Source organism: Esox lucius, chromosome 3 (assembly GCF_011004845.1).
Source record: "Esox lucius isolate fEsoLuc1 chromosome 3, fEsoLuc1.pri, whole genome shotgun sequence".
Classification (NCBI taxonomy): Eukaryota; Metazoa; Chordata; class Actinopteri; order Esociformes; family Esocidae; genus Esox; species Esox lucius.
Window position 1 is genome coordinate 12693527 of NC_047571.1, and position 26314 is coordinate 12719840.

Below are 26314 nucleotides of genomic sequence, written 5' to 3' on the forward strand. Positions count from 1 at the left end.
TGTCTGTATACAGTTAATGTTTGTAATTAATTAACTTTCTCTGAACTGAATGCTAGTATTAGGCTAGTTGTAATATTGCCTCCCCTAGAAATAGCCTTTAGGCATATGTCATAGCGGTAAATTTCTATAAAAATATTTGTATTACAGGGGGCAGTTTGTTAAGACACATGCCATCCGAAACATTGAATGGACATAATGCCATGCAGGGGTAATTATTATGTAATTAATGTTATCGTTTATAGTAATTCAAGTCAAATAGAGTTTGAGCTCCATGGACTGTACTACAACAGCAGAGATATCAATTACATTTTCCCCAGAAAACAAACAGTTCTGTTTCTGTCTCTAATTAAGTACCCAACTGGCTCGAGAAGGTATGGTGAGTAATTACATTAATTAGCCTGGGGACTTCTCTTAAAAAGTGCTGCACACTGAGTGGAAACTCATTGTTTTGCTATACAAATTATATTCTGTATTGCTTTATCACATGTATACATTTGGATTCATGTTTGATAGCTGTCAATGTTGTGTTTGTTACAAATGTCTGTGTGTATATTCAATGTTTATTAGTCTTCCTTGTTAGATTATGCACTCCAGTTATTCAAGTCATGTTGTTGCCAAATGGTAATCTGTAAGTAATGGGAATCACAGAAACTCAAATATGCTTTGTCATACAGTAAATGTATACTGATGTCAGTGCTTCCTCAGATAATTTGCTTTGGATTGATCATGGCTGCTAACCTTAGCAGATGGTTTATGTTTGTAATTTCCTACGCGAAGTCAACATGTCAAGAGAAGGTCTTTCAGATTTTTTTTTTAAAAGAAATTCTGCAGTTTTTCGCATCAACTTTCTTGGAACACTGCAGGGTAATCATTGACTTTGTAACAATCCTAAAACATTTAAGGAACTTGACAAATATATGTAATGTTCTTAGTTTTTCATTCCTTTAAATGAGCCATGTGTAAGATTTTAATTATGCTAGTAAGATTATAAAAGATATTGGGGAAAGATTTTGTCTGAAAATACAGTCAAAATACGTTGTTATTGTCTGCATACACACACTCAGAATATTCATCATCTTCAAAGGATTTTCTTTTGTTAAGTTTGGTATGGTCAGCCTGTAGCTTTATCAAAGAAATTGTGATAAACCTAAGGAGAAAATTCTAATATGTATAGACATGGCTTTCAAGCATTGGAGGAATACACAGGCTGATATATACATGAAAAACAAGCTGTTGGCCATATTATTCCCCAATTGGCAAGTTAGCTACCTAGTTAGTAAGCTACCCATATATTTCTTTAACCACTAATGTAGGACATGTATCCAAAAAGTGTATTGAATTTACGAATTTTTTAATTTACCTGAACCTGTTCTTGGTTCTATTTATTTTTTCTCGATTGCTAAACTCAATTTAATGAAACTGGTATCAAGTTGATGTCCATTGATCTAATGAGCAGAGCAGGGTTTTTGCCAACTCTTTACAGACTAAACTCAGTTCACTAAATCATGTCAAACAAAATTTTAACATTTGGTCACTGCTGATATAAACCACTCCCTTGAATTTGAACTTGCAGCTTTAACTGCAGCTTTAAAAACATTCTTTGGGCATTTCAGAAATAAGTCATAATTCATGCAAAAGTAGAGGACATCTATATTGCTATTTGCAATCAAGCATGTGGAAGGAAGGAGTGGTTCAGATGAATGGTGGTAAAGCATGTGACATACAGTTTTTAGTTTTTGTTTTATAGCAATTTACATAGAATAATTGTATTACTAAAGGTTCCATGAACATTTATCAGAAATCAAATTTACTGTTTTGCTCATTTTCTTGAGCACTTCTGTCCAAGCCTAATATGTGTTTTAAAAACTGTTAGGATTCAGGTCCAAACTGAAAGCCATTTGGTCAAAATTACACATTTAATTTGCAAATATGATATCGGCTACCAGCTTCCAATTCATTTTAGCTATAGAATGTGTGCTTTTGTGCAGATTGTCAGTCTTCATAGATACTGGGCATTAAAGCACACATTTGTTCTGTAAAATGTAGTGACTGAGACTTCCTCACCAAAGAAATTAAAACAATGTTGACCTATGTATTTCTTTTGTTAAAATTAATTTAGACTGTTTTGAGGCTGAAATGGACTTGGCAGACCCCTTTCCATGTTGACCTCCCTCCAAAAAATTATATGTTCAATTTAATTTGACTTAAGTTAATATTTCCATAAAAAACTAAAACCTACATTTCTACAAATTCCAAGGAACCAAATGTCCTAGCTGGTAGTGTACAATTACACTCAACACTTTTTTCATGCCATTAAGATACAGTACAGTTAATATCTTAGAAGAGTTTAATGTAAAGGAAAGAGAGAGAGTGCAGCACATATGTCCAAGGATAACACAACCTCAACTCTGAAGCAGAAATATTGGCTTATTCCACACCAGTGACATCATGCATAATCAAATCCCTTCAGTTCAAAGGCTCTTCAAGGACTTCAGGTCCAAACTAAGTTCTATTTCCTTTTTTCTGCTGGTGTCAGAGTCTAGCTCCCAGAAGGCTTTTGGACAATGGTGGAGTTTCAGTAGAAGCTTCTGAACTGAATGAGCCGTGCTCCAGCAGCAGAACAAACATAGAGTTTAGACATGGAGTTTGTCACGTATCAACCCAGCCCAGTCAACCATTGTCCCAGCTCTCTTGACTGCTTGGCTTCCATCAATGCTGCTGCTTTGTCAAGGTGTCTGTCAGTACAGCCGGAAGAAAAAAATGTGTGGGTTGTATTAAGTGAGTTTAGCTGTTTCTCCTCAGCAGTACAGTTACAGTCTGGATTAAACTGTTTATGGTAGTGTGCATATTGGACAAATGGTGCTGCTGACCTTCTCCAATGGGTTTTAAAAAAGAAAGCGGGAAAAATTGGCAGTGCCCAGGAAACATCATACCTTGAACTCCCTACCTTTGACTACTAATCATAGTGAATTAGACTGTAATTCACATAGAGTAAGTGATGACAGTATCCTCATTTTATGGAGACCATGACATTAAAGTAGCCTGGTCCCAGATCGGTTCATGCTATCAATTCCTTGTCACACACTGTCGGACAAACTCACTCGTGTGACAACGAGTTGAGAAGACACCACTAACAGATCATGGATCATGCTAAAATCTGGCCATACTATTAACACCTCTTTGAACTTTGTTGACTTGTCTTCATCGGCAGGATCTCCAACGAGCACTCCCCGAAGCTGCAGATCCGGAGCCACAGCTACCTTCGGGCGGTGAGTGAAGTTTCGATCAATAGGAGCCTGGACACCCTGGATCCCAAAGGGCTCCTGGACCCCAAAGCGCTGCTCTCCTCACCCCAATACCGCTCACGAAACGAAAGCTACATGAGGGCTATGAGCACCATCAGCCAGGTTGGTGCTCCCGGCATTACGTCACCGTCTCTGGTGCCACGTTTGTGCAAGGGGAGAAAGTCTCGTCCAGTCAAGGTCCAGTCCAATCAGCCATGAAATCAGCCACAAATTCATCTCTCCAGCGATGAGATGAATTTTATTTCAAACCAAATCAATGTCAGTGTTCAGGCCTCAACCATTACGAGTAACCATAAAGAGGTTAACCAACATGACACTTCCATTCCATTCGCCATAACCTGCTCTCTAGAGATTGATACAGAGAAAGGTGGCCTGCTTTGCCACCTATATAATGTTTCTGCCTTTAAAGCTTGTTGAATTGTACTGTATAGTGTTTTGAACATAGCTTCATAGAAATACCAAACCATTATCATGTGATTTCCATTATGTATGTCATACACATCAATCATGTTAGCTCAACACAACTGATACAAACACTGATGAATATACAATCAAAAAATTAATCAAAATGAGCTATTAAATAAAACATATTGCCTGAATATTTGTCACCCGAAACATGTCTACAGAGTTCCCTTATGCCCTATGGTTTTCATGTCTGGACTCACTGAACAATCGTCTTTCATATCTGTGAAATTTCCCAAACTAAATTGAGATAAAGACTTGGATTAAGGATCAGTATTCACCAACTGTTTCTTCTCTAATACTGTACCTGCCCTCAGTTATCAGAAAATCAGATTAAAACATCTCAGCATTAGTCTTGCCAAAAGCCCTTCAAGCTCTCGTCGTTTCGTGTAGGAGTGGTATCCCTTACACCGAATCCAAACCCTCCTTATCCTACATAATCCTTCAAAAAGTATCTTATTGAACCATCTTAGATGTTCATGTTTGTGTCTTACCTCCCATCAGACCCATCCCCTGCATTTGCCATTATTCTCTCTGTTTCTTCTGCAAGGACCCCTTTTCTTCATAGACTAGAGCTTTTGTTAATATGTCTGTTCTCAGAGATCTAAAGTTACTCCCCTTCGACTTCTTCTTCCAATGCATTTTGACAAGGAGTCCAGGAGATAGGATATAAGAAAATGAGGACAGACAAAGGGAGGGTCCAAATCCTTGCATCTGTAGAAGGAACACAGCTTTAGACCCAGAGTTAAAGTTCTTCCTCACATACTCACTGCACTGCACTTTCTTTTTCTCCAATTAACATAGACCTCACCCTGCCATTGCTTCAGACTTCCTCCTTTTGCTACCACTACATTATGTTGCCTCTTCATCAGCTGTGGTTTTTGTCTTTTCCTAATGATTTCTCTGCATACTCTGTCCTTCAGCATTGTATGTCCACACTATTAAACTGTGGGTAAGTTGCTGTTCTATTTTGCCTTTCCCAGTTTGAGTTAGGTCACTGATATTTGGATTTCTGGTTATGCTGTAACCCCCCCCCCCTGCCCGCAGGTGAGTGAGGTGGAGGTGAACGGGCAGATAGAGCAGGTGTGTGAGCAGGTTTTCAGCAAGATGGAATCGCAGGCCATGGATGCTTTGGACCTGCCCATGCCGGGCTGCTTCCGCATGCGTAGCCACAGCTATGTGAGGGCTATGGACCAGGGCTGCTCAGAGGATGAGGGGACGTCATTGCTGCCCGCTTCCCCCCCCAGGACAACCACCACCACTGTCAGGACCATCCAGAGCAGCACCGGTCAGTCAGTTTAACACTCATATATGACATACCGGTCAGTCAGTTTAACACTCATATATGACACACCGGTCAGTCAGTTTAACACTCATATATGAAACACCGGTCAGTCAGTTTAACACTCATATATGATACACCAGTCAGTAATTTTAACACTCATATATGACACCCCGGTCAGTCGATTTAATAATCGTATATGACAAACTGGTCAGTCAGTTTCACACTCATATATGACAAACTGGTCAGTCGGTTTAACATTCATATATGACCCACCAGTCAGTCAGTTTAACACTCATATATGACAAACTGGTGAGTCAGTTTCACACTCATATATGACACACAAGTCAGTCAGTTTAACACTCATATATGACACACAGGTCAGTTGATTTAATACTCATATATGACACACTAGTCAGTCGATTTAATACTCATATATGACACACTAGTCAGTCGGTTTAAACACTCATATATGACACACTGATCAGTTGGTTTAACACATATGACACACCGGTCAGTTGGTTTAACACTCATATATGACACACTGGTCAGTCGGTTTAACACTCATGAATGATACACTGGTCTGTCGGTTTAAATTGCTAAAGGTCAGTCTAGATCACCCAGCTGTGCTGTTTATCAGGTGAGTCAAAACATGCATGCTATACCAAACCACAGAAAATAAACGGCAGCTGTCAAGTTCTCTGTCTCCCCAACATTGCCTTTACTACAAACCAGCAGCGCTTTGCAGGCCCTGAGGATCACCACAGGTCGATGTGTTTATCACTTTCACAACACAAATTGATCTACTGTACCAACACTGTCAGGGCAGCCCAGACCAGGAAAGGTCAATGTCAAGAAACACTTTCTTTACTGCGTCACAGTGTGCGCCTGACTCCCAAAACATGCATCAACACACAATATAGCAGCAGTAAGCCGGGGATACTTGCTGTGTTTGTACGCAGAAGCCAAAGAGATGAGCCTAAGGCTTATCACCACTGTATCTCTTTGAGAGGAATTTCGTCTTTTATTGGATTGCAATGGACAAAACATGGCTGCTAGCAGTTTTGGTCTAGAATTAAGCTTCAGGTTTTCCCATCTAACAATGTGAAACCACATGGCGTACATCCGCCATGCTGAAGACATTATTTTATTGTTGCCGGAATGCAGGTGGAGTCTTCAGTATTCTAAGATGACCGTGATGTGCTTTCACTCATTCAGCAATGTGTTGTTATTCAATACAGGAGGTTTTCAGTTATCGACGTGCGGAATAGGCTTGTAGAAATGGGACCCATTTCTAAAACATGGTTATAAAATTATTATCTTATGATTAGATTTAATTAAGACATTGTTTTAATTCATTCAGGCATTCAAGTGCAAGTTTTAAATATGTTTTATATATTAATAGGGTATTATATAACTTTACTATGGATATAGTACTGCTATATACAGTTTGTTAAAATAAACAATTTCATGAAAGTCTGGAGGGTTTTCAATGTACAGACTGCCCCATCAGATGATTTGAGCTGAATTTCCTGCGACCTAGTTTGACTGTTCCCCCTGGGAATTCTAGATTGTTATCCCTTGGCAATCCACTGACAGCATAACTCAGTTTGACAGGATCAAACGTTAAAGGATGTCTCTGTAGTCCCATGGAACGTTTCGACTTTTTGAAAAATTAAAACTATAAATATATTTCAGCAATAACTGTTGTATTTATAGATCATCAAGAAAGGACAGTTACCCTACTGAGGTGGTATGAAATAACAAAGGAAGGAGCCCTGTGCTTGTATGGTAGTTTAACCCTTGACATAGCTTCAGTACTGGAGATACGGCAGTTGATTAAACACAATATTGAGAAACAGATAGATACGGAATATATCTTACTCTCCCTCCTTACCAGCGTTTTGTGTCTGAATTAAGATGTGCAGTGCCTTTCACTTCTCCGTCCTGCTTCTCTCCCCGCCTGGGGCTAGTCAAGGCAGACATATGTGCTAGTCCCACAGGAGAGCTGCTTGGGCAGCTAGAGAAAAGACAATTAAATAAAAACAAGAAACTTGGTATGAGAGAAAATGTGGATGGTTCACAACTGCTGTTGGGTCTGAGTAAAAACCGCAAGCTGGCCTTTTTGTCCCAACCCGACTTTGCCATCAGCACCCTAGACATTTGAGCAGAGGGCTGGATCACAGGGCGCTCTCATCAGTTTGAACATAATGCTCAGATCTAATCTGCCTTAAAAAAATGGGCCCAAGAGTGATAGTGTTGTTCAATGTGTTTATGTATTGACACAGCGTGCTGTTTTGCCAAGGCACTCTGTACTGTACAGCTATGTGAATGTCCGTTCCACATTTTCTTAAAAATGTCTTCATAATCTGACAAGATGTCGCTGTCCTCACAAAATAGAAGCAGTGGAAGCACATTTTTAATGAATCATCCTGCATTAGTGGAATGTGGCCTTGAAGAGGTCAACCTCAGTTAAGATCCTGGCAATGACATCTGAAGCCCATGGAAATCACTTCCCCTTTCTGTGCTTTTACTTATCAGCATTTCTGATCCCTTACTTTCCCACAATTTATAATTTTCCCAACCATTTCAAAAGTCCCAAAGGCAGGCCAGCCATTTTATTTTTAGTTAATTCTGCCTAAAAAGACAATTCTATTAATATGAACTAGGCAGTCATCCTTTGATAAAGGAAGCAGCTACAACGTTATGGACATGATTTCTTTTGAACTGTTTTTGCGGCAGGCAGGTAGTGAATAAGGTGGTGAAACTAACTGAAACCGAAAAACACAATGTTTTGTGAGTGAAAAACAGTTTGGACCTTTAGGTTTTTGGAGGCAGAATACAACAGCCAAGCTCATCGGAGTGAGGCCATGAAGTTGGCGTGATGGTTGTCTGGCGTGGGGGGAGTGGGCGGTCCCAGTGTGGCTTATTGCCATGGCGCTGGGAGGGAGATTTATGCATGGCTCTACTGAAATGAGAGAGATAGGTAGAGAGGAAAAGACAGACGGAAAAGCTTGGAGAGAGGTAGAAAGAGAGAGAGAGAGAGAGAGATATTCTGGTTAGTCAATCCAGATGTCCTCTCCATAGAGAGGAGAAAGGGAGCAGACTAATGACTTATGGAGGAGTTAATAGTGCTGATGTTCAGAGGGCACCTCTAGCCCAGAACATGGCTCTGAGGCTGGCAACCTGAGACAATCCGTCTGCCTCTGGGAACGGAAAGCAGGGGCTTGGCATTGTTCAAAGTTGCAACTCGTAGATCTAGGTTATTACAAACGCAATTTATTAAACAAAGGATATTTACATGTGAGGGCTGTATGAAGTACAAATTAAGCATACTAATTTCTGTGTGATTCCTGATATATAGTGGCGATTTTGCAGGTTTTCCCACTTACAAAGCATGTAGAAGTCTGTAATTTGTATCATAGGTACTCATCAACTGTGAGTGATGGAATCTTTAAAAAAAAAATGTAAGTAATTAATTTGCATTATATTGCATGACATAAGTATTTGATACATCAGAAAAGCAGAACTTAATATTTAGTACAGAAATCTTTTATTGCAATTACAGAGATCATACATTTCCTGTAGTTCTTGACCATGTTTGCACACACTGCAGCAGGGATTTTGGCCCACTCCTCCATACAGACCTTCTCCAGATCCTTCAGGTTTTGGGGCTGTCGCTGGGCAATACGGACTTTCAGCTCCCTCCAAAAATTTTCTATTGGGTTCAGGTCTGGAGACTGGCTAGGCCACTCTAGGACCTTGAGATGCTTCTTATGGAGCCACTCCTTAGTTGCCCTGGCTGTGTGTTTCGGGTCATTGTCATGCTGGAAGACCCAGCCACGACCCATCTTCAATGCTCTTACTGATGGAAGGAGGTTGTTGGCCAAGATTTTGCGATACATGGCCCCATCCATCCTCCCCTCAATACGGTGCAGTCCCCAAAGAGCATCCCCAAAAGCATCCCCAAAGAATGATGTTTCCACCTCCATGCTTCATGGTTGGGATGGTGTTCTTGGGGTTGTACTCATTTTTCTTCTTCCTCCAAACACGGCGAGTGGAGTTCAGACCAAAAAGCTCTATTTCTGTCTCATCAGACCACATGACCTTCTCCCATTCCTCCTCTGGATCATCCAGATGGTCATTGGCAAACTTCAGAAAGGCCTGGAAATGCGCTGGCTTGAGCAGGGGGACCTTGCGTGCGCTGCAGGATTTTAATCCATGATGGCATAGTGTGTTACTAATGGTTTTCTTTGAGACTGTGGTCCCAGCTCTCTTCAGGTCATTGACCAGGTCCTGCTGTGTAGTTCTGGGCTGATCCCTCACCTTCCTCATGATTGATTGATGCCCCACGAGGTGAGATCTTGCATGGAGCCCCAGGCCGAGGGAGATTGACCGTCATCTTGAACTTCTTCCATTTTCTAATAATGGAACGGTTATATCTTTGTAAACAGTTTGTGGCAGATCAGTTGTAAAGCTTCAGAGTCTCTTTATACGTGAAAAAGTGTTTCCCATCCATCCTGAGTCTGTGCGGGGCTGATGTGTGTGAGCGACGTGGTTACCCAAACAGCTGCGACAATGGCTTCCGATTGGCCCTCGGTGTGTAGGCTGTGAGGGTGTGTGAGCGCGGCTGCTGAGAGGAGAAATGTGTGATTGTAAATGACATCCGTGTAATACTGGTTCAAGCTCAGCCCCGGGGCTCCGACTGGCTCATACACACAGCAGAGTAGAAAGGGATGAGGAGAGGGGAGAGAAGGATGAAGAAGTGAGAAGGGATAACACCACAGCTAAGAAGTTAGACAGTCAAAGCTGCTAGGAGAAGTTGTCTCTGGGAGTGGGGCACGAATGGTGTCCGTGTGACCTGTGTTTGGCGGGGAGGGAGCACTGTCAACACACCACCTGCATCACTAGCCCTTTCTGTTCCCCATGGTTCCCACACTGACGGCCGTCCCAGTTGTGTGTTCCACTCTCTGCTCCGCAGGATTTCATGTTTTCCCGCAGAATTTCAACGTTGGGGTCTGAGCATGACTGCATAACTGCTTTATGTCTGAGCATGATGACATTGCAGCTATGTAGTTAGCCCTTGTTGATTTAGAGCATAATACGGGCAATAATGAATACTTATTTTTCTTCAGTTTTTCTTCAGTCTTTCCTTCTTTGAACGGAACTCAAATTGAACATGGTCCCACAAATCCCTTGCATTTGGATTGACAAGGATTCAATATTTATAAAACATACAGATCTGCTGGTAAAAAGCCAAGATATGAAGTGGCTTTTTTTTTTTTTACAGAAACAAATCTAGCCTGTCAGATCTAGCAACTATCTGGTCATTGTTACATTTGTTTATTATTTCTGCACAATTTCTTTGTTTTTGTTTACAAACTCCATAAGCTTCTCTTTCCTTAACTTTGCATTTGAAGTAAACCTGAATTGCTAAACCCATCCTCAGGATTGGTTAACATTCGTGGGTACTTCGGTCTCCACAGAGTAATGTATTTAATTTATGTAATTTTACACATACCACATTGTTGTAAGGACGTGCATTACACCTTTATGTTCTGGTGCAGCTTTTTGCATTTTTAGTTGATTGGGGACCTCCTTGTGGGAAGAATGGAACAGTTTTTCGGGGTGGTTGTGATGTGTTTTACTGTGCTGAATATCATTTTGCTTTGATTTTTGTACTGTATTCATTTTCACTGTGTTTTTGTGCAGGGTTAATTTATAAAACAGACATGGGTTGCAAATGATTCCCTGTTGAAATAAGGGATTTATAAAATGTACAGTTGCAAACTATCTTATGAATTGAGACTTTCCACTCCAACAAGGAAAGCAAGGTGCTATATTACAAATAGTTATCTTACCATATATTGTGTGCTAGTCAGACCTTACACTAAAGTGTGAACAACACCATGTCAAACTAAAGATTTCCAAAAATCCCACAATGGACTGAGGTAATTTCCCAAAGCAGTCTCAGTAACAGTGCTGGTGGCATCTGGGTGTTAGAGCGAGGAAACCTGCTCAGCATTCAGCCTTGTTCGGGCTCCTACCTGTCTGTCAACCACCATTTACCTCCAGCCTAGTGGAGCATGAATGAGAAGTCAATCCAGCGCAGGCTCCTAACTCTGCCTTCGATGAGCCTGTCCTTTCTTCCGCTGACGCTGCATGTGCAAAAATGCACAAGAGGGTCTCTGTCTCCACTCTGACCTTGTCGAGGAATACTTGGATATTCTGCTCAAACTGAGAATCAGTTGACAGCTGCTTCTGCTGTGGACCTGAGCTGAGTGGAGGTGCACAGGGGCAGAATATAAAATAAGAAGCATCATTATTACTCTTTTCTTTTGTGAAAATAATAATGGAATTGCATTAGTTCAATTACAGGCTTTGTAAGAATGTAACATTGTATAACATTGGATATTTTTTACTGTGCAGTGCATGTTGTTTGCAGTGTGGCTTTTCAGGGCCAACACAGATTCTTTTTATAGATGTATGTCTTGGTGGCATTGTGGGGGATGGGGGGGGCGTGATGGATTTTGAAGTCCTTTAGCAATTTTTGAAGTCTGACAATTGTCTTCAATTCCCGTCATGAACCAGTCATGGACATCTTTAAATAGAAGCAGTACAGACGTACTGTAGAGAGGCACAACAAAGCAAATGCTACCTACCTTTTTACATGTCAGTGCCGACAGTGTAGGCGAATAAAAGGAAATGGATTTCATAGTACTTCCTAATACAATGAATTCCCTGGTCTGAGGGTCTGACAGCACAGTGTATAGCGTACTTGACCGACTCATAAAATGTCCCATTTAGCACTGACCCACACAATGCTGGTTGATTATCACGGTTGCTGAGTCATACTCAAGTTCTCCCTCCTTTCTTCAGGGTTCTTTCACGTCGTAATTTACTCATTACTGGTGATAGAGAATAGTGAACACAGTCTAGGGTGATTAACCCCAAGGCACTATGTTTGCTGTAGTTTCCCAGGAGGTGTAATCATTCAAAATAGAAAGGGTCCCTACAGCTAGTTTTTGAACATTTTCTTTTGTCAGTACCTCAGAGATTTATTTTTCCACATATCTACACACCATAGGCCAAACTTTTACATTATTTATTGTGTTAGATCATTTTTCAAATGTAAGTTAATACTCGATGCAAACTTGATGCATTCACCTTTTCCAGTAATTACTGCTGCAAGTCTGTTGGGATAGGTCTCAATCTAGATTTGTACAATATATGAGCATTCTGCTTTTTACAGAACGGTCTCTTCAGAAGCTTTAATGGACAGCAATGTTCAAGTCATACCACAAACCTTCAGTTTGGAATTAGGCTGCATGCTCTCTCTGTCTTGCTGAAAGGTGAACTTCCATCACATATTTTGGCTTTCTTTTAGAGGCCTGCAGTTTTTCTCAAGGACTTTTCTGTTGAATTGTCCACTGATTTTCTGTTCTGTCCTCATAAAGATCCCCACAACATGATGGTGCTACCACCAGGCTTACCGGGAGGGATACAATTACTTGAGTGATGTGCTGTGTTGGGTTTGTGCAAAACGGATTGCTTTGCATTTCAGCTGGAAATAAACATTCCAGTTTTGCATCCAGTTGTCCACTTTGGAAGTGGTGGAAAGGTGGCCTAGTGGTGAGGGCATGTGACTTGTGTCCGAAAGGTCTCTAGCGATAATTCCCCGATCGCCACGGTAAAAGCTACTGTACAGTACTGTTTGTCATTCTGTCCCTGAGCAAGACAGTTCATTGTTCCTCCTCCCTCCAATCCCCCAGGTCGATGCAGTAAATTAGAATTGGTTCTTAATCAGCTTGCATGCTTAAATAACGGTAAGAAATGTCAACTGTCCTGTTGGCACTATATCACAAGTCCATCTCTGTGTTTCTGTCTGTTCTTGTGTAACAGGGAGTGTGATAACACACACACACACACACACTTAGGGAGGAAAGACACAAATCTGCCCTGCCTGTCAGTGAAATGGAGACGGATTGTCTGGCTGGGATTGATTAGTCTTCTTGGCAGTGTCAGTGTCATTCATCCTGTCCTCTAAGACAGACGGGGGGGGGGGGGGGTAGTCGTGTCTCCTGAGAAGGCTCCTCACCTCCTCCCGGCATCAACAACATAAGGCAACTCCTATAATCATACTGAGAAATCCTTTTAAATAACTATGTAAACTATACTGGTCTGTCAAAGCCAGTGCAGTGTGGTTCAGGTCAGCCTTTCTGTTGTGAATCAGGCATCAGTGACCTGGCTTCATAGGTACCACTACCCTCTCCACTGTCATATAGCCTGGAGGGAACAGTTACTAGAAGGTTATTGATTGACAGCCTAATAACTTCATTCTGCCTCGTTGAGTATCGGTTCCCCAGCACAATAGACTTTGTTTAGTTATAGATTTTTTTTATGTATGCACACACACACACACACAAACTGATATTCAAGTTGTGCAGCAACATCTTCACGCAGATTGTGGAGAAAGTACTGCATGATCTTGTCTACACTTCAAGTCAGAGTCTTCCTCTAGACCTCCAATCATGCTTTACCTTTTCATGTAACAACCAGAGCCTAACCCAGGAGTGCTAGGCTGTTAGTTCCCATCCCGGGCATATTGTAGACCCTTTAGGGCCTGGAGCCGGAGTGCAGAGGGACACAGCCACACACTAATGAGCTCCACAGCCTCAGTCAGAGCTGGTGGTTTTCCTGTGTGCCCTCATCTTGCCAGCCACTGCTCATCTCGAACATCCTCAAGGGGAGAACTTGCGTTGAAAATACAGTAACTAGTTAGCATCCACAGAGTCCTTTCTCTGAACTTAAAATTATTTCAAAAGATGTGGTTTTGTCAGACTAATTTAAGGAGTTTAGATAAGTCATACAACAGCAGCCTTTGAGATGCCGTATATAGATTTGAAATGAGTTTCATTGTCTTATTTGACAGAGGAAATGAAGTGAAGGGTTTGAGATAGAGTACATTGTTTAAAAAATGAAATAACAGAATGTGTTCCAGTTACTGGAACATATTTCTATAGTTTTTGACAGTCTTCACTTTTTATTTTCCCTGCCCAAGCTAAAGATTAAGCTTGCTTGTCTTCACCTCATGTTTCAAAATTATATCTAAAAAAATTGCCAGACAGTTGATTTCTGTCCTCAATGTTTTGTTGTTTTGAATGTGGAGATGTCAGAAGAGATGTCTGTGTACCAAATCCTACTTAGGGACCCCAAAAGGCTAAAGGCGCTTCTGAGGCCGGCAGACAGAGAGGCTGACAAAGTATTTGAGGGCATGTTACTATTTATTCACTCCTGCCAGAGTTTCTGTTCTGAAGTACTTGTCATAGCAGACAGAACCCGGGGCTGAGACAAGACACGGCGAAGTTCCTTCCCATCGTTGGGACAGAAGTATCCTTCCACCCGACATGGATCATGCCGCTGCCACCACCTCAGCGTGTTTATACCTGGTCCTATCATGCGTCTTTTGTCCTGATCTTGTCCTCATTCTCATAGAACCTAATTATGTAGGCAGGTGTTAACGACTGTAAGACACTGTAATCCAAATGTGATCACAACATGTGTTAACAGACAAGGTCAAGGTCAGGGGAACAATCAGGATGAAGGACACATGATAGTGCCAGGTGTAAAAGGGGCTTTATATCTTGCCATTAGACTATACGTATATTATATAAAGGAAGTTATTTCAACTTTTCTCTCATATAGTTGGACCCGTATTGAAGTGCTTCACCATTTCCTGGGGATAGAGATATGGAGTTTGCCTCTGTGATGTGTAGTGAGAACAGTCTTTCTGCTAATTTGTGTTGCATGATTTACTATCCCACTCAATGGGAAAATGCTCTGACCTACTTCTACACACAGTGAATGGAACTCCATGGCTGTTTCCTGACTGAGTTTTACTCCTACCTTTGGTTGTTGAAGAGAAAATGCTCCATAATTTTCCCTGTAATCACGATCACAAAATGTCATCTCAAGTAGAAGCGTTCATTTAAGCATAGGCTGTGCGCCATCACAAAAACAGGACATCATCAACTTTTGAAAGAAGGTCAAAATGCGGGTGAGGGCACGGGAAAACATGCATGTTTTTTTTTCACGTGTTCGTAATAACTGGCTCAGATACATCCGCTATCTCGTTTGATCTCCACACACTCCCTCTGCGAGAACGTGGCCTTTTCATGATCACTCAGTAATGTGGAAACCCGGAGGCTGAAGGGTTTGCCCAAGGGTAAGATGGTAGACTTCATACTTACATGATGACATACTGTGCACGTTTGCTGAGGTGTGTTGAATAAAACTCTTGCCTGTCCCATGGTTCCCCCCAGTGTCGTCGTGCATCACCACCTATAAGAAGACTCCCCCGCCGGTGCCCCCCCGCACCACCACCTCCAAGCCCTTCATCTCCATCACAGCCCAGAGCAGCACCGAGTCTGCCCAGGACGTCTACATGGACCAGGGGAGCAGGGACAGCCACCCGCGGGGAGACATGACCCTCCAGTCAGGCCTTTCTAACTCTAGCGAGAGTATCGACAGCATGAAGGCCCTAACGGCGGCCATCGAGGCTGCCAACGCTCAGGTCCATGGCCCCGCCAGTCAGCATGTCTCCAACAGCAGCATCACCAGCACCTCTGGCCTGCCCCAGATCAATGAGGACGGCAGGAAGGAGCAGGGCAGGAGGACCAAGTGCCAGCTGTCCATTGGCATCCAGGTCTGTGATAGACGCCATTTTGAAACTGCTCATTTTGAAACTGTAATTTTACATGTGGTTTGATCTGATGCAGGAATAATACCTACAGTAGTTGACATGACGTTTTGAGAGACAAGGATCCCGTCCACGTTTAGAGTTGACAGGCGTTTCAGCGTTTGCTCCATGCTGTCCTCTGGTGGAAGACAAGTCCCATCCACTAAATGTTCTCTGTTACGTTAGTGACTATGAAACCCTGTTAATAACTGCTGTTAGCATGCCTCCATTCACATAATCTTGTGTAACATGTAATTACAATAAGATCACAGTGACTCTTCTAATTGCTAATGTTGTCTAAAAAATAGGGGAACAATCACAGGGAAGAATGGGCGGATTGGATATGGCAATTCTGGCATATGCCAGAAGGGCCGGACAATTTGTATTTGTGGTGGTCAAAAAAAATCTATATAGAGTATATAGATTATTGTTATAGTATTTCATTGTTTTGATAGCTAGGTAGCCCATGTGAGTGTGTTTTAATGAATGCATATTTTACAAATAATGCAAATGGTAAAATCCAGTGTTGTCTGTGTATATTTATTGTTTAGCAATATATAGGCAATTTGTTTTGCTTCCAGATTTCTGTCAATCTATTTAGCAGTGGCTTGGACACAGTCTATTTGGTCTCTTCCATCAGTGTTTTTATCTTTAGGCTTAAAGCAGGTCTATAGAAACACTCAGCTGGACTAAAACAATTTTAACAAAATGTGCGACACCTACCCTGCCAGGCATCAGCCAAACGTGCAAAAAATTGTGTGGTCCCCAAACCTGACACCCTCCGGCCCCTGGCTGCACCTAGAAATTCTGTCCATAAAAATTATGAACAGAACCGGCGACAAAGGGCAGCCCTGCCGGAGTCCAACATGCACTGGGAACAAGTCTGACTTACTGCCGGCAATGCGGACCAAGCTCCTGCTTTGGTCGTACAGGGACCTGACAGCCCTTAGCAAAGGACCCAGGACCCCATATTCTCGAAGCACTCTCCACAGGATGCCGCGAGGGACACAGTCGAATGCCTTCTCCAAATCCACAAAACACATGTGGATTGGTTGGGCAAACTCCCATGAACCCTCCAACACCCTGTAGAGGGTATGGAGCTGGTCCAGTGTTCCACGGCCCGGATGAAAACCACACTGTTCCTCCTGAATCCGAGGTTCTACTATCGGCCATATTCTCCTTTCCAGAACCCTGGCATAGACTTTTATTTATAAAGCCCTTTTTACCACAGCAGTTGTCACAAAGTGCTTTACAGAGACACCCGGCCTTAAACCCCAAGGAGCAAACAACAGTAGTGTTGAATTTCGGTGGCTAGGAAAAACTCCCTAAGAAGGTCATATTTTAGGAAGAAATGGCAACTGACTGAACATACCCTGACACTACAGAGGTTGTGGGAGGGGGGTTGATGTGGGCTGGTGTAGCTAAAGTGCCAGGGCTGAATTTGTGTCCCAGTCTGCCCCTTTAGGGATGTCTAGTTTATTGTTGAAATATTTTGTATTTCCAGGTGGATGGGCCAGAAGAGGAAGGTCTGGAGATGGAGGACCAGTCCAAGTTCCAATCTATTGGGGTTCAGGTGGAGGATGAGAGGGGGTGAGTGAGTTTCTTCCTCGCTCTCTGTCTCACTCTTTCTCCCTCTTTCTCTGTCAATCAGTTTATAATGTTGATCTCATGCTGTTTTTTGCTTTCAAAACCTTTTGTGTGAATGTCCAGAGAAAGGCATTCATTTACAAATAAACTCTGTTACTAGGGGAGTCAAGGGTTGCTGGGAGAAGCCGCCTGTGGCTGTTAATGCAGTGGAACAGCTGTGCTAGCAAAACAGGCATTTGGAACTCACTGCTCCATTCCTGTGAAAAAGAAATAGTGAGGCAGTTGTGTTTCTCTGTCAACCTAGCCAGTGACACGTCTTCATTGACTTCAGCTGAGTCATCTCCAGCTCACCTGTAACTGCAGTCTGAAGAGGCAATCCAAATGCCTTCACTCACTCACAAGGTTATTGTATATTTTTCTACACCCGAGGATAATAATAATCAGGTGGACTGGAAAGTGTCTGACTGTCCAATACAGCGGCCCAGCCCTACTGGGTGAGTTTAATGACTGAAATGAATCATGTTGGAAACCTTATTGAAACTCTCCCTCTGCTCCAACGGGTGTTGTGTCCGCCCTAGACATTGTTCAGGACAAATAGAGCGTTAAAAGTCAGTGGCAACATGGCAGGATTTGTACAGCTTTACTGTGTCTATTGAGAAGGGTACTTCCACTTAAGGAGTAGTTATGGCCTGTGGATGGTGTTTCAGTGTAATAGCCTGCTCAGCGATGACTCTTACCTTCCCTCTGTTCGTCTCCCGCACTTACACACAACTTTTCTGTGGGGGGGATATTCATTTATGGTCCCATGTACTCACTCAAACTGTAATGAGATACACCAATCAACAGAGTATTGCAGTACTCATTGTCGAGCTTAAATGCAGGGCCAAAGCTTCTAAGTCGTTTGTCCACACTGTGACCTGTCCACATTGATCCAACTTATTTTGAGTCTGAATCGGCCCCTTATTTCAATCCATCTTTAGGTCTGTGTTTAGCCTTAAGCTGAGTGTTTTCTGTCTCCCCCTGTTGGCAGGTACCGGCGGTTCACCCGTTCCAACAGTGTGACCGCAGCAGTACAGGCAGATTTGGACCTCCCAGACATGTTGGACAGCCCCCTGGACTCCCCGGAGACGGACCTACCATCCTCAGGCTCCGTGTCCCGCCAGTACTCCCGCGATGCCGCCACCTCACCAGCGTCGGCCTCCACCGTCAGCATCCAAGGCTCGGGGAACCACTACCACGCCTGTGCCTCAGACGACTACGACAACGTCGGCTTTGACCCGTCCATCCTGCCCCCGCCTGACCCCTGGATTGACAGCGTGACCGAAGATCCCCTGGACGTGGTGCAGAGGTCCGTGTGCCAAAGGGATGGCCGCTGGTTCCTCAAGCTGCTGCAGGCTGAGACAGACCGCATGGAGGGCTGGTGCCGACAGATGGAGCAGGACGAACAGGAGAACGACCTGCCAGATGACAGTGAGTCGGGCCGTTCAAATGTGCTCATATAACTACCAACTACCACAGGTGTGTTTGTCAGTGAAGGCTGGTGCCATGTGCCTATTAGCAGAGTTGGAGAGTAACGGATTACAAGTGCGGTGTAATGGATTACAAAACTTGTTACGTAACAAGCAAAAATGTTGTAATCAGATTACAGATACTTTTGAAAAAATGCATGATTACTTCATGGATTACTTCAATTGAAAAGGAATAGATACACAAAATAATTATGATACGTTGCATGTGTCATAATTGCACGTGTCATAGTGTGTGTGACTGTCATGTGCGCGCATATAACTCAGTTAGATATTATTTAGTGACCAACGAAGCGCTAGTTAAAAACAAGGTCTATGATAATATTTGCCAACTTATATAAAATTAGATTTAGTTCTCTACTATCTACGCATCTTTTTCAGAGCATTGATAGGCGATACTGTACCTGGCGTTTTATCTTTTTCAGATAGGACTTAAGAAGATTAGGCAAATATTTGTCAAATAGCTGTAACATGGCACTGCCTTCTAGATACAACATTGTATGGAATTTCGAACGATGTTTGAGGAGAAAAGGTGTGTTGGGAAGCACTCTGCCAAAGGATGATTATATGCATTTGATGCAGCCACCTCACCTCCATACAGGTAGGCCATGTGATTCTGCTTGCTTTGGATATCCGAAAAGTGCGATCATTGGTTATCATTGGCTGCTGATGACAATTACTTTAAACTAAGAGTGCAGGTGTGAATCACAGTTTATTTCTGTAATTTCCGTTTTGAAAATCAATCGTTGCTGGCTCTAATCTTCACAGATTTGGCCTACGTTCGCACAGGTGAAACTTTTTTGTGTGCGTGTGTTCACCATTGCGAACGGGATTTTATATACAATAATGTCAATACCCTTTTTGAGAAATTGCCATTTCTTTTCAGTAGAGTTTTGAAGCAATAAAAAACATGAATAAAACCCAGATGATAGAGTAGGCTAAAACATCCTGAGATTTTGGTTAATGTTCAGAGAAAAGTCAGATTCAGATTTAGGAAGATCAAGGGTGATTGGGTTAATTGGATTGACTGAATATCTGACAGTGTATAATGTAGAAATGTAGCCCAATCATATTGAAGTAGAAAGCAATGGCTCAGAAACGCAAATTCCATAAGGTAAAATGTAAATTCAGTTTTTGGCCAGATAGCCTATGTAAACTCTAACATTGACTGATCCCGCAAAAAAGCTGTTTAATTGGTTATATTCCTATTTGTTTTCCAATGGCTCATAGTGATCTAAAAGTAATTCAAAGCAATTACATCACATTGCAGAGTTTAAGTAAGCCAAATGTAATGTTACTGATAACAAATGTGGACAGGTAACTTGTCGCTGTAATGGATTACATTTAAAAGGTAACCTACCCAACCCTGCCTATGCGTCAGCTTTTCACTGTGAAAGGTATAATAAGGTGGGCTCATTTAATACATAACAATGAGCAGTTTCCGCGTTTCAGCCTTCAGTGGTGCGTGTGCATGTGTGTGTGTGTGTGTGTGTGTGTAGGTGAGTGATATGATCTATGTTCACATGATCTTCCTCTCCACAGTCTTGGGGAAAATCAGGCTTGCTGTGGGAAGTGCCCAGCTGCTGATGTCACAGAAGTTCCAGCAGTTCCGGGAGCTCTGTGAGGAGAACCTGGTGAGAGACTCTAGTTCTTCCAATTCCTTGTCTGGTAGTTCTTGGCGCCAAAGCGGAGATAGAACTTTTTTTTTTTTTTTTCCTCTTTACTGATCTGGGATCAGAACCCCAACGCCCACCTGCGGCCCATCTCTCAGGACCTGGCTGGTTTCTGGGACATGCTCCAGCTGTCTATCGAGAACATCAGCCTAAAGTTTGATGAGCTGCACCAGCTTAGGGCCAATAACTGGAGGCCCTTGGACCCCCCAGAGAGAAAGGTAAAACAGGTGTCCAGGGCCAGCTGCTATGGAGGTTACAGAGTACATCTTACTGACCAGCCGAGACAAAATCATCACGCTGAAAGCTTTCTGAACTCATGACTCATAACGCATGATGTAGTATCTCTGTTGTAACTTCACACTTATTATTTGATAACATACTGTGTCAATGTTTCTTCAGGGTTTGGCAATTGCTGGCTTTTGTTTAGATGGTGAGGGTTCTTGAAATGTTCATAGTCGCATCGTCATTTCAAATCCAAAGTACTGGAATAAATAGCCAAGCTGAAAAAAATGTATTTACATGTTTTTTTTGGTTTGCAGTTGAACAAAGCCCCAAATACTTTATTTGACCTTAATCCACAATGAAATCTAAAATAATATTAGATTAATAATATAAATATTAATGGCACCTTCAAAAAAGCAGTTATAAGTAATTAGATCTCAAGCAGGTGATTCTCCTTCTCTCTTTGAATTGCACCCACCTATAGTGAGTTGCAGGTACCTGAGATATGAAAATCACAATTTCAACCAGTTTGAATAGAGAAAAGGACTCCTCTTGTTTTGTGTCACTGTGTGTACCATTGAATTAAATTGAGAACAGAAATAAAACCCAAAATTGTCTGAGGAGATGGTAACACCATTGTAGCAAAGCACGGACAATCTCAAGTCTACAGACTTTCTCTATGTACACAAAAGGCCTATTTCTTTAAAATGTTGTTCACAAATCTGTCTAAATCTGCATTAGTGTGCACTTCTCCTTTGTAGAGATAATCCATCCACCTCACAGGTGTGGCATATCAAGATGCTGATTAGACAGCATGATTATGGCACAGGTGTGCCCTAGGCTGGCCGCAATAAAAGGCCACTCTAAAATGCGCAGTTCCATCACACAGCACAATGCCACAGATGTTGCAGGTTTTGAGGGAGCATGCAACTGGCATGCTGACTGCAGGAATGTCCACCAGAGCTGTTGCCTGTGAATTGAATGTTCATTTCCCTACCATAAGCCGTCTCCAAAGGCATTTCAGAGAATTTGGCAGTACATCCAACCGGCCTCACAACCGCAGACCACGTGTAACCACACCAGCCCAGGACCTCCAAATCCAGCATCTTAACCTCAAAAATCGTCTGAGACCAGCCACCCGGACACCTGGTGCAACAATCAGTTTGCGTAACCTAAGAATCTTTCCACAAACTCTCAGAAACTGTCTCAGGGAAGCTCATCTGCATGCTCGTCATTGGAGTCTCAACCTGACTGCAGTTCGCCGTCGTAACCGACTTGAGTGAGCAAATAGAGTGGTCTTTTATTGTGGCCAGTCTAAGGCACACCTGTGCAATAATCATGCTGTCTAATCAGCATCTTGATATGCCACACCTGTGAGGTGGATGGATTATCTCGGTATAGAAGTGCTCACTAACACAAATTTAGAATGATTTGTGAACAATATTTGAGAGAAATAGGCCTGACTGGAGTTCGCCGTCGTAACCGACTTGAGTGAGCAAATGCTCACATTCGATGGTGTCTGGCACTTTGGAAAGGTGTTCTCTTCATGGATGAATCCCAGTTTTCACTGTACAGGGCAGATGGCAAACAGCGTGTATGGCGTCGTGTGGGTGAGCGGTTTGCTGATGTCAACGTTGTGGATCGAGTGGCCCATGGTGGCGGTGGGGTTATGGTATGGGCAGGCGTGTGTTATGGACAACAAACACAGGTGCATTTTATTGATGGTATTTTGAATGCACAGAGATACCGTGACAAGATCCTGAGGCCCATTGTTGTGCCATTCATCCACGACCATCACCTCATGTTGCAGCATGATAATGCACAGCCTCATGTTGCAAGGATCTGTACACAATTCCTGGAAGCTGAAAACATCCCAGTTCTTGCATGGCCAGCATACTCACTGGACATGTCACCCATTGAGCATGTTTGGGATGCTCTGGATCAGCGTATACGACAGCGTGTTCCAGGTCCTGCCAATATCCAGCAACTTCGCACAGCCATTGAAGAGGAGTGGACCAACATTCCACAGGCCACAATCAACAACCTGATCAACTCTATGTAAAGAAGATGTGTTGCACTGCATGAGGCAAATGGTGGTCACACCAGATACTGACTGGTTTTCTGACCCCCTCGGACCCCCCCAATACAGTGAAACTGCACATTTTAGAGTGGTCTTTTATTGTGGCCAGTCTAAGGCACACCTGTGCAATAATCATGCTGTCTAATCAGCATCTTGATATGCCACACCTGTGAGGTGGATGGATTATCTCGGTATAGAAGTGCTTACTAACACAAATTTAGAATGATTTGTGAACAATATTTGAGAGAAATAGGCCTTTTGTGTACATAGAGAAAGTCTTAGATCTTTGAGTTCAGCTCATGATAAATGGGGGCAAAAACAAAAGTGTTGCGTTTATAATTTTGTTCAATGTAAATGCAAAAGAAAAATGTACAGAAGATTGCTGTGAAGGATTGTTCAAATATTGGATAAAGAATCTCAATCAAGTGAAAAAGATTCACGTTGACCTTCTGACTACCACCCCTGAGAAAGAGACATAAGAAAGCCGGACTGCAATTTGCCAAAACACACTCGAACATCATCTGGGATGATCTTCTGTTGACAGATTACACACAGTTAGAGCTTTCTGGTAAAGACCACCACCTCTATGTTTAAAGAAAACAAAATGAAGCCTTCAAAGAAAATAACTCCTTTGCAACAGTCAATCACAGAAGCGTTTCAATTATGTTTTTGGTTGGCTTTGCTGCACACTTCACAAAGTACCTAGGAATGGTTCCAGAAAAAACAATGGGCTGTCCTGAGGTGGCAAGCAATTAATCTAAATCCTATTGAAAACCTATTGAGATCTGAAAACAACAGTTTGGAGGCACCCTTCAAATCTGGGAGAACTGTGTCAGTTTATACAAGAGTGGCTCAAACTGCCATTAATGAGGTGCTGGAAGCTCATGATTGCCTTTAGTTAGCCAAATGTCTTTGCTACCAAATATTGCACCTTTGGTGTCTATAGTTTTGTTAGTGCCGTTTTTCTTTATATTTTGATTAAAACGAATATATTACAATCTGAATATAATATTTACAGTGAAATAAATACTTTAATCAACATCAAGTTATTTTAAAAGACAAGGCAAGTTATTGGAAGAAAGGGCAGGGGAGCCAATACTTTTGGCCATGCCTTTAAGTGCTCCATATGGTGTGAATCACACAGTACAAACATATACGGCCTGAAACATTTCATATGTGTCATCTCGAACACAGTGAATCACCTCACAACCATTTACCTGTCGTGTGTACTGTTAACATCAGTAGAGTCGTTGTTGCTGTTATTGTACAGTATCATGGCTGTTGCATTTTATACTCTTGATTTCCTGACCGCTTGTCCATGTTTTTGTTTTGTTGTTCTTGTCGACAGTGAGCTGGTTTTGAGAAGTCATTCCATCTGGCACACACCACGGGGCCTGACCTCGCTGGGCTTCCGTACCTCACGCAGTCAGTCGCCCCCCCCTCCCCTGCCGCCGCCGCCGCCGCGTGCAGTTGTCTATGTGTAGCGCTAGCCACGTGCTAGGTGTTCAAATGCTGTCTGCGCTCCTGTTACCCCCCCCCCCGGGGAAGGGGGGTGGGGCAGCTAACTGACCATTTGTCGTCCCTGTTCAGGAGAAACGGATCCCCCCTCCTGTGCCAAAGAAACCCCCTAAAGGTCACCCTCCCCTGGCCCGTGACAGGTCCCTGGAGAGCTCAGAGAAACAGCGGCTGGACGCGCGCAAGCGATTGATGGCCGCCAAGCGGGCTGCTTCGGTGCGCCAGAACTCGGCCACTGAGAGCGCAGACAGCATCGAGATCTATATCCCAGAGGCTCAGACCAGGCTATGAGCCCCACGGCTGGCACATCTTCACGGAAACACACACGCACATACACCCTGGTTCACACAAACAGATGCACTTACATCTCACACACAAAGGTAAACACACACGGAAGCTTTGAAGGCCATGGCTCCTGTGGCCACACAAACCTACTACTGATAACTGAGCCAGAGACAAAATAGAGTAAAAGTATACTTAAGTGTTTTATATCCACTGTAGTGGTACTTTAGTATATGATATAGTATTTTAAATAGATTCAATTACTATTTAAACAGTAATAGGTACACTTAATGGGAGTTTTTCTTTAGCATGTTAGACCTCATTTTAATACTTGGAGTGTTAATTGTTTTGGTTGAAGTTCCATTTCTGAGGTTTATTATTTTCTAGTTGCGTGCACGAGCCATATACCACAGTTGCCGGATACAACCAAATAAATTATTCGAAACATCCTGACAATAAACTACACAACCAGCTGATTTACTTGAGGTCTATAAATGCAAAAAACACTTCCCTATTATCATCATGTGTGCCACTCTAACCGTTTCTTCCTGCTTTGTCTCAGAACTAATTTCTAAATCTGCACACTGCGAGTCTCACATAGCCACGTACACCTCCAAAATCCCACCCAGTCTGGTTCTCAAGGCTAGTGTATTGAGGCCACTTTCTAGGGCTACAGTGTTTAATCCATATTTTAGTATGCAAAGACACGCAGCCTGTATGTCCGCTCAGTTTTGTCAGTAGGCGGAACCACACCGAATCTAACACAGCTGAAGTAGCTAATACGTTGTCTTCAAATGCACAACTGGTAAAAATGTTTGCAGAAAAAATACTAAATCTAATTTTTTAAGGCCCCCAAAGGCATTTTCCAGAAAGGACAAAGGTGCCCTAGAATGTACCTGAGGCTGATGTTTAAGAAACTCTGCCCATGTTAAAGCAACACCAAGTGGAGACTGTTCAGAAGATGTTTTGGGGTGAGTCTGACCACTGAAATAGATGGGTTGTGCATGCGACTAGACAGCCACTGGATGTTAGTGGAAAATGAGGTCCAACAGTCTAAAAACTTAAATAACCTGTTAACTGTTAAAATGAGTTAGAATGGACCCATGTATTAATTACTTCACTATACATGTAATATATGATTGGAAATAGCATTTTAGTATGAATAAAATATACTCTTAATATGTTACAAATATAATATAAGTGTATATATAAGTGTATATATTGTAAGTGTACTAAAATGCTATTTCCAGTCATATAAGTATAGTGTTAAATTAAGTGGGTCCTTTTTAATTTAAAATACTTTTTAATACTATTTAATGTAATCAAGGGGAACTTAAGTTGTTCCAAAATAATACACTTAATTATACTTGTTTTTTGGCTTGGGAATGCAGGGTGTTTGTAGTATAATCACATGAAGTTGATCCTCTGTTGTGGGGAGAAATGTTGTTTCTCTTACATATTCTTATCTGTTTCTCACAAACGTGATCCTGGTAACATAGATCCTTGCCTCAAGATGACTCCTTCGTGATCCTTCTTTTTAAAGGTTTTTCACTTTTAGCCACACCTGTGTAACATAAGCCATGATCTTGTGTATAGCATTCTTAATCAATGTAGACTCCTGTTGATATCCTAACAGAAAGCA

The 26314-nt window shown here is 42.3% G+C and overlaps 1 protein-coding gene across 6 annotated transcripts in view; it reads left to right on the forward strand.

The window, feature by feature from the left end:
- Positions 1-25816, forward strand: part of dlgap1a (discs, large (Drosophila) homolog-associated protein 1a) — an 87827-nt gene extending 62011 nt beyond the window's left edge. For 3 of the 6 annotated variants that reach the window (XM_020042051.3, XM_020042061.3, XM_020042054.3), the window contains 8 exons: positions 3212-3407; positions 4815-5055; positions 15372-15754; positions 17292-17377; positions 18405-18844; positions 20443-20534; positions 20627-20791; positions 24466-25816. In XM_020042051.3, the coding sequence (XP_019897610.1) occupies positions 3212-3407; positions 4815-5055; positions 15372-15754; positions 17292-17377; positions 18405-18844; positions 20443-20534; positions 20627-20791; positions 24466-24681 (1819 nt within the window). In that variant the 3' untranslated portion in view covers positions 24682-25816. Of the gene's footprint in view, positions 1-3211; positions 3408-4814; positions 5056-15371; positions 15755-17291; positions 17378-18404; positions 18845-20442; positions 20535-20626; positions 20792-24223 lie in introns of all 6 variants that reach the window. The other 3 variants (XM_010894026.5, XM_020042063.3, XM_034288923.1) reach the window with 3 other exon arrangements.
- Positions 25817-26314: the final 498 nt, after the last annotated feature.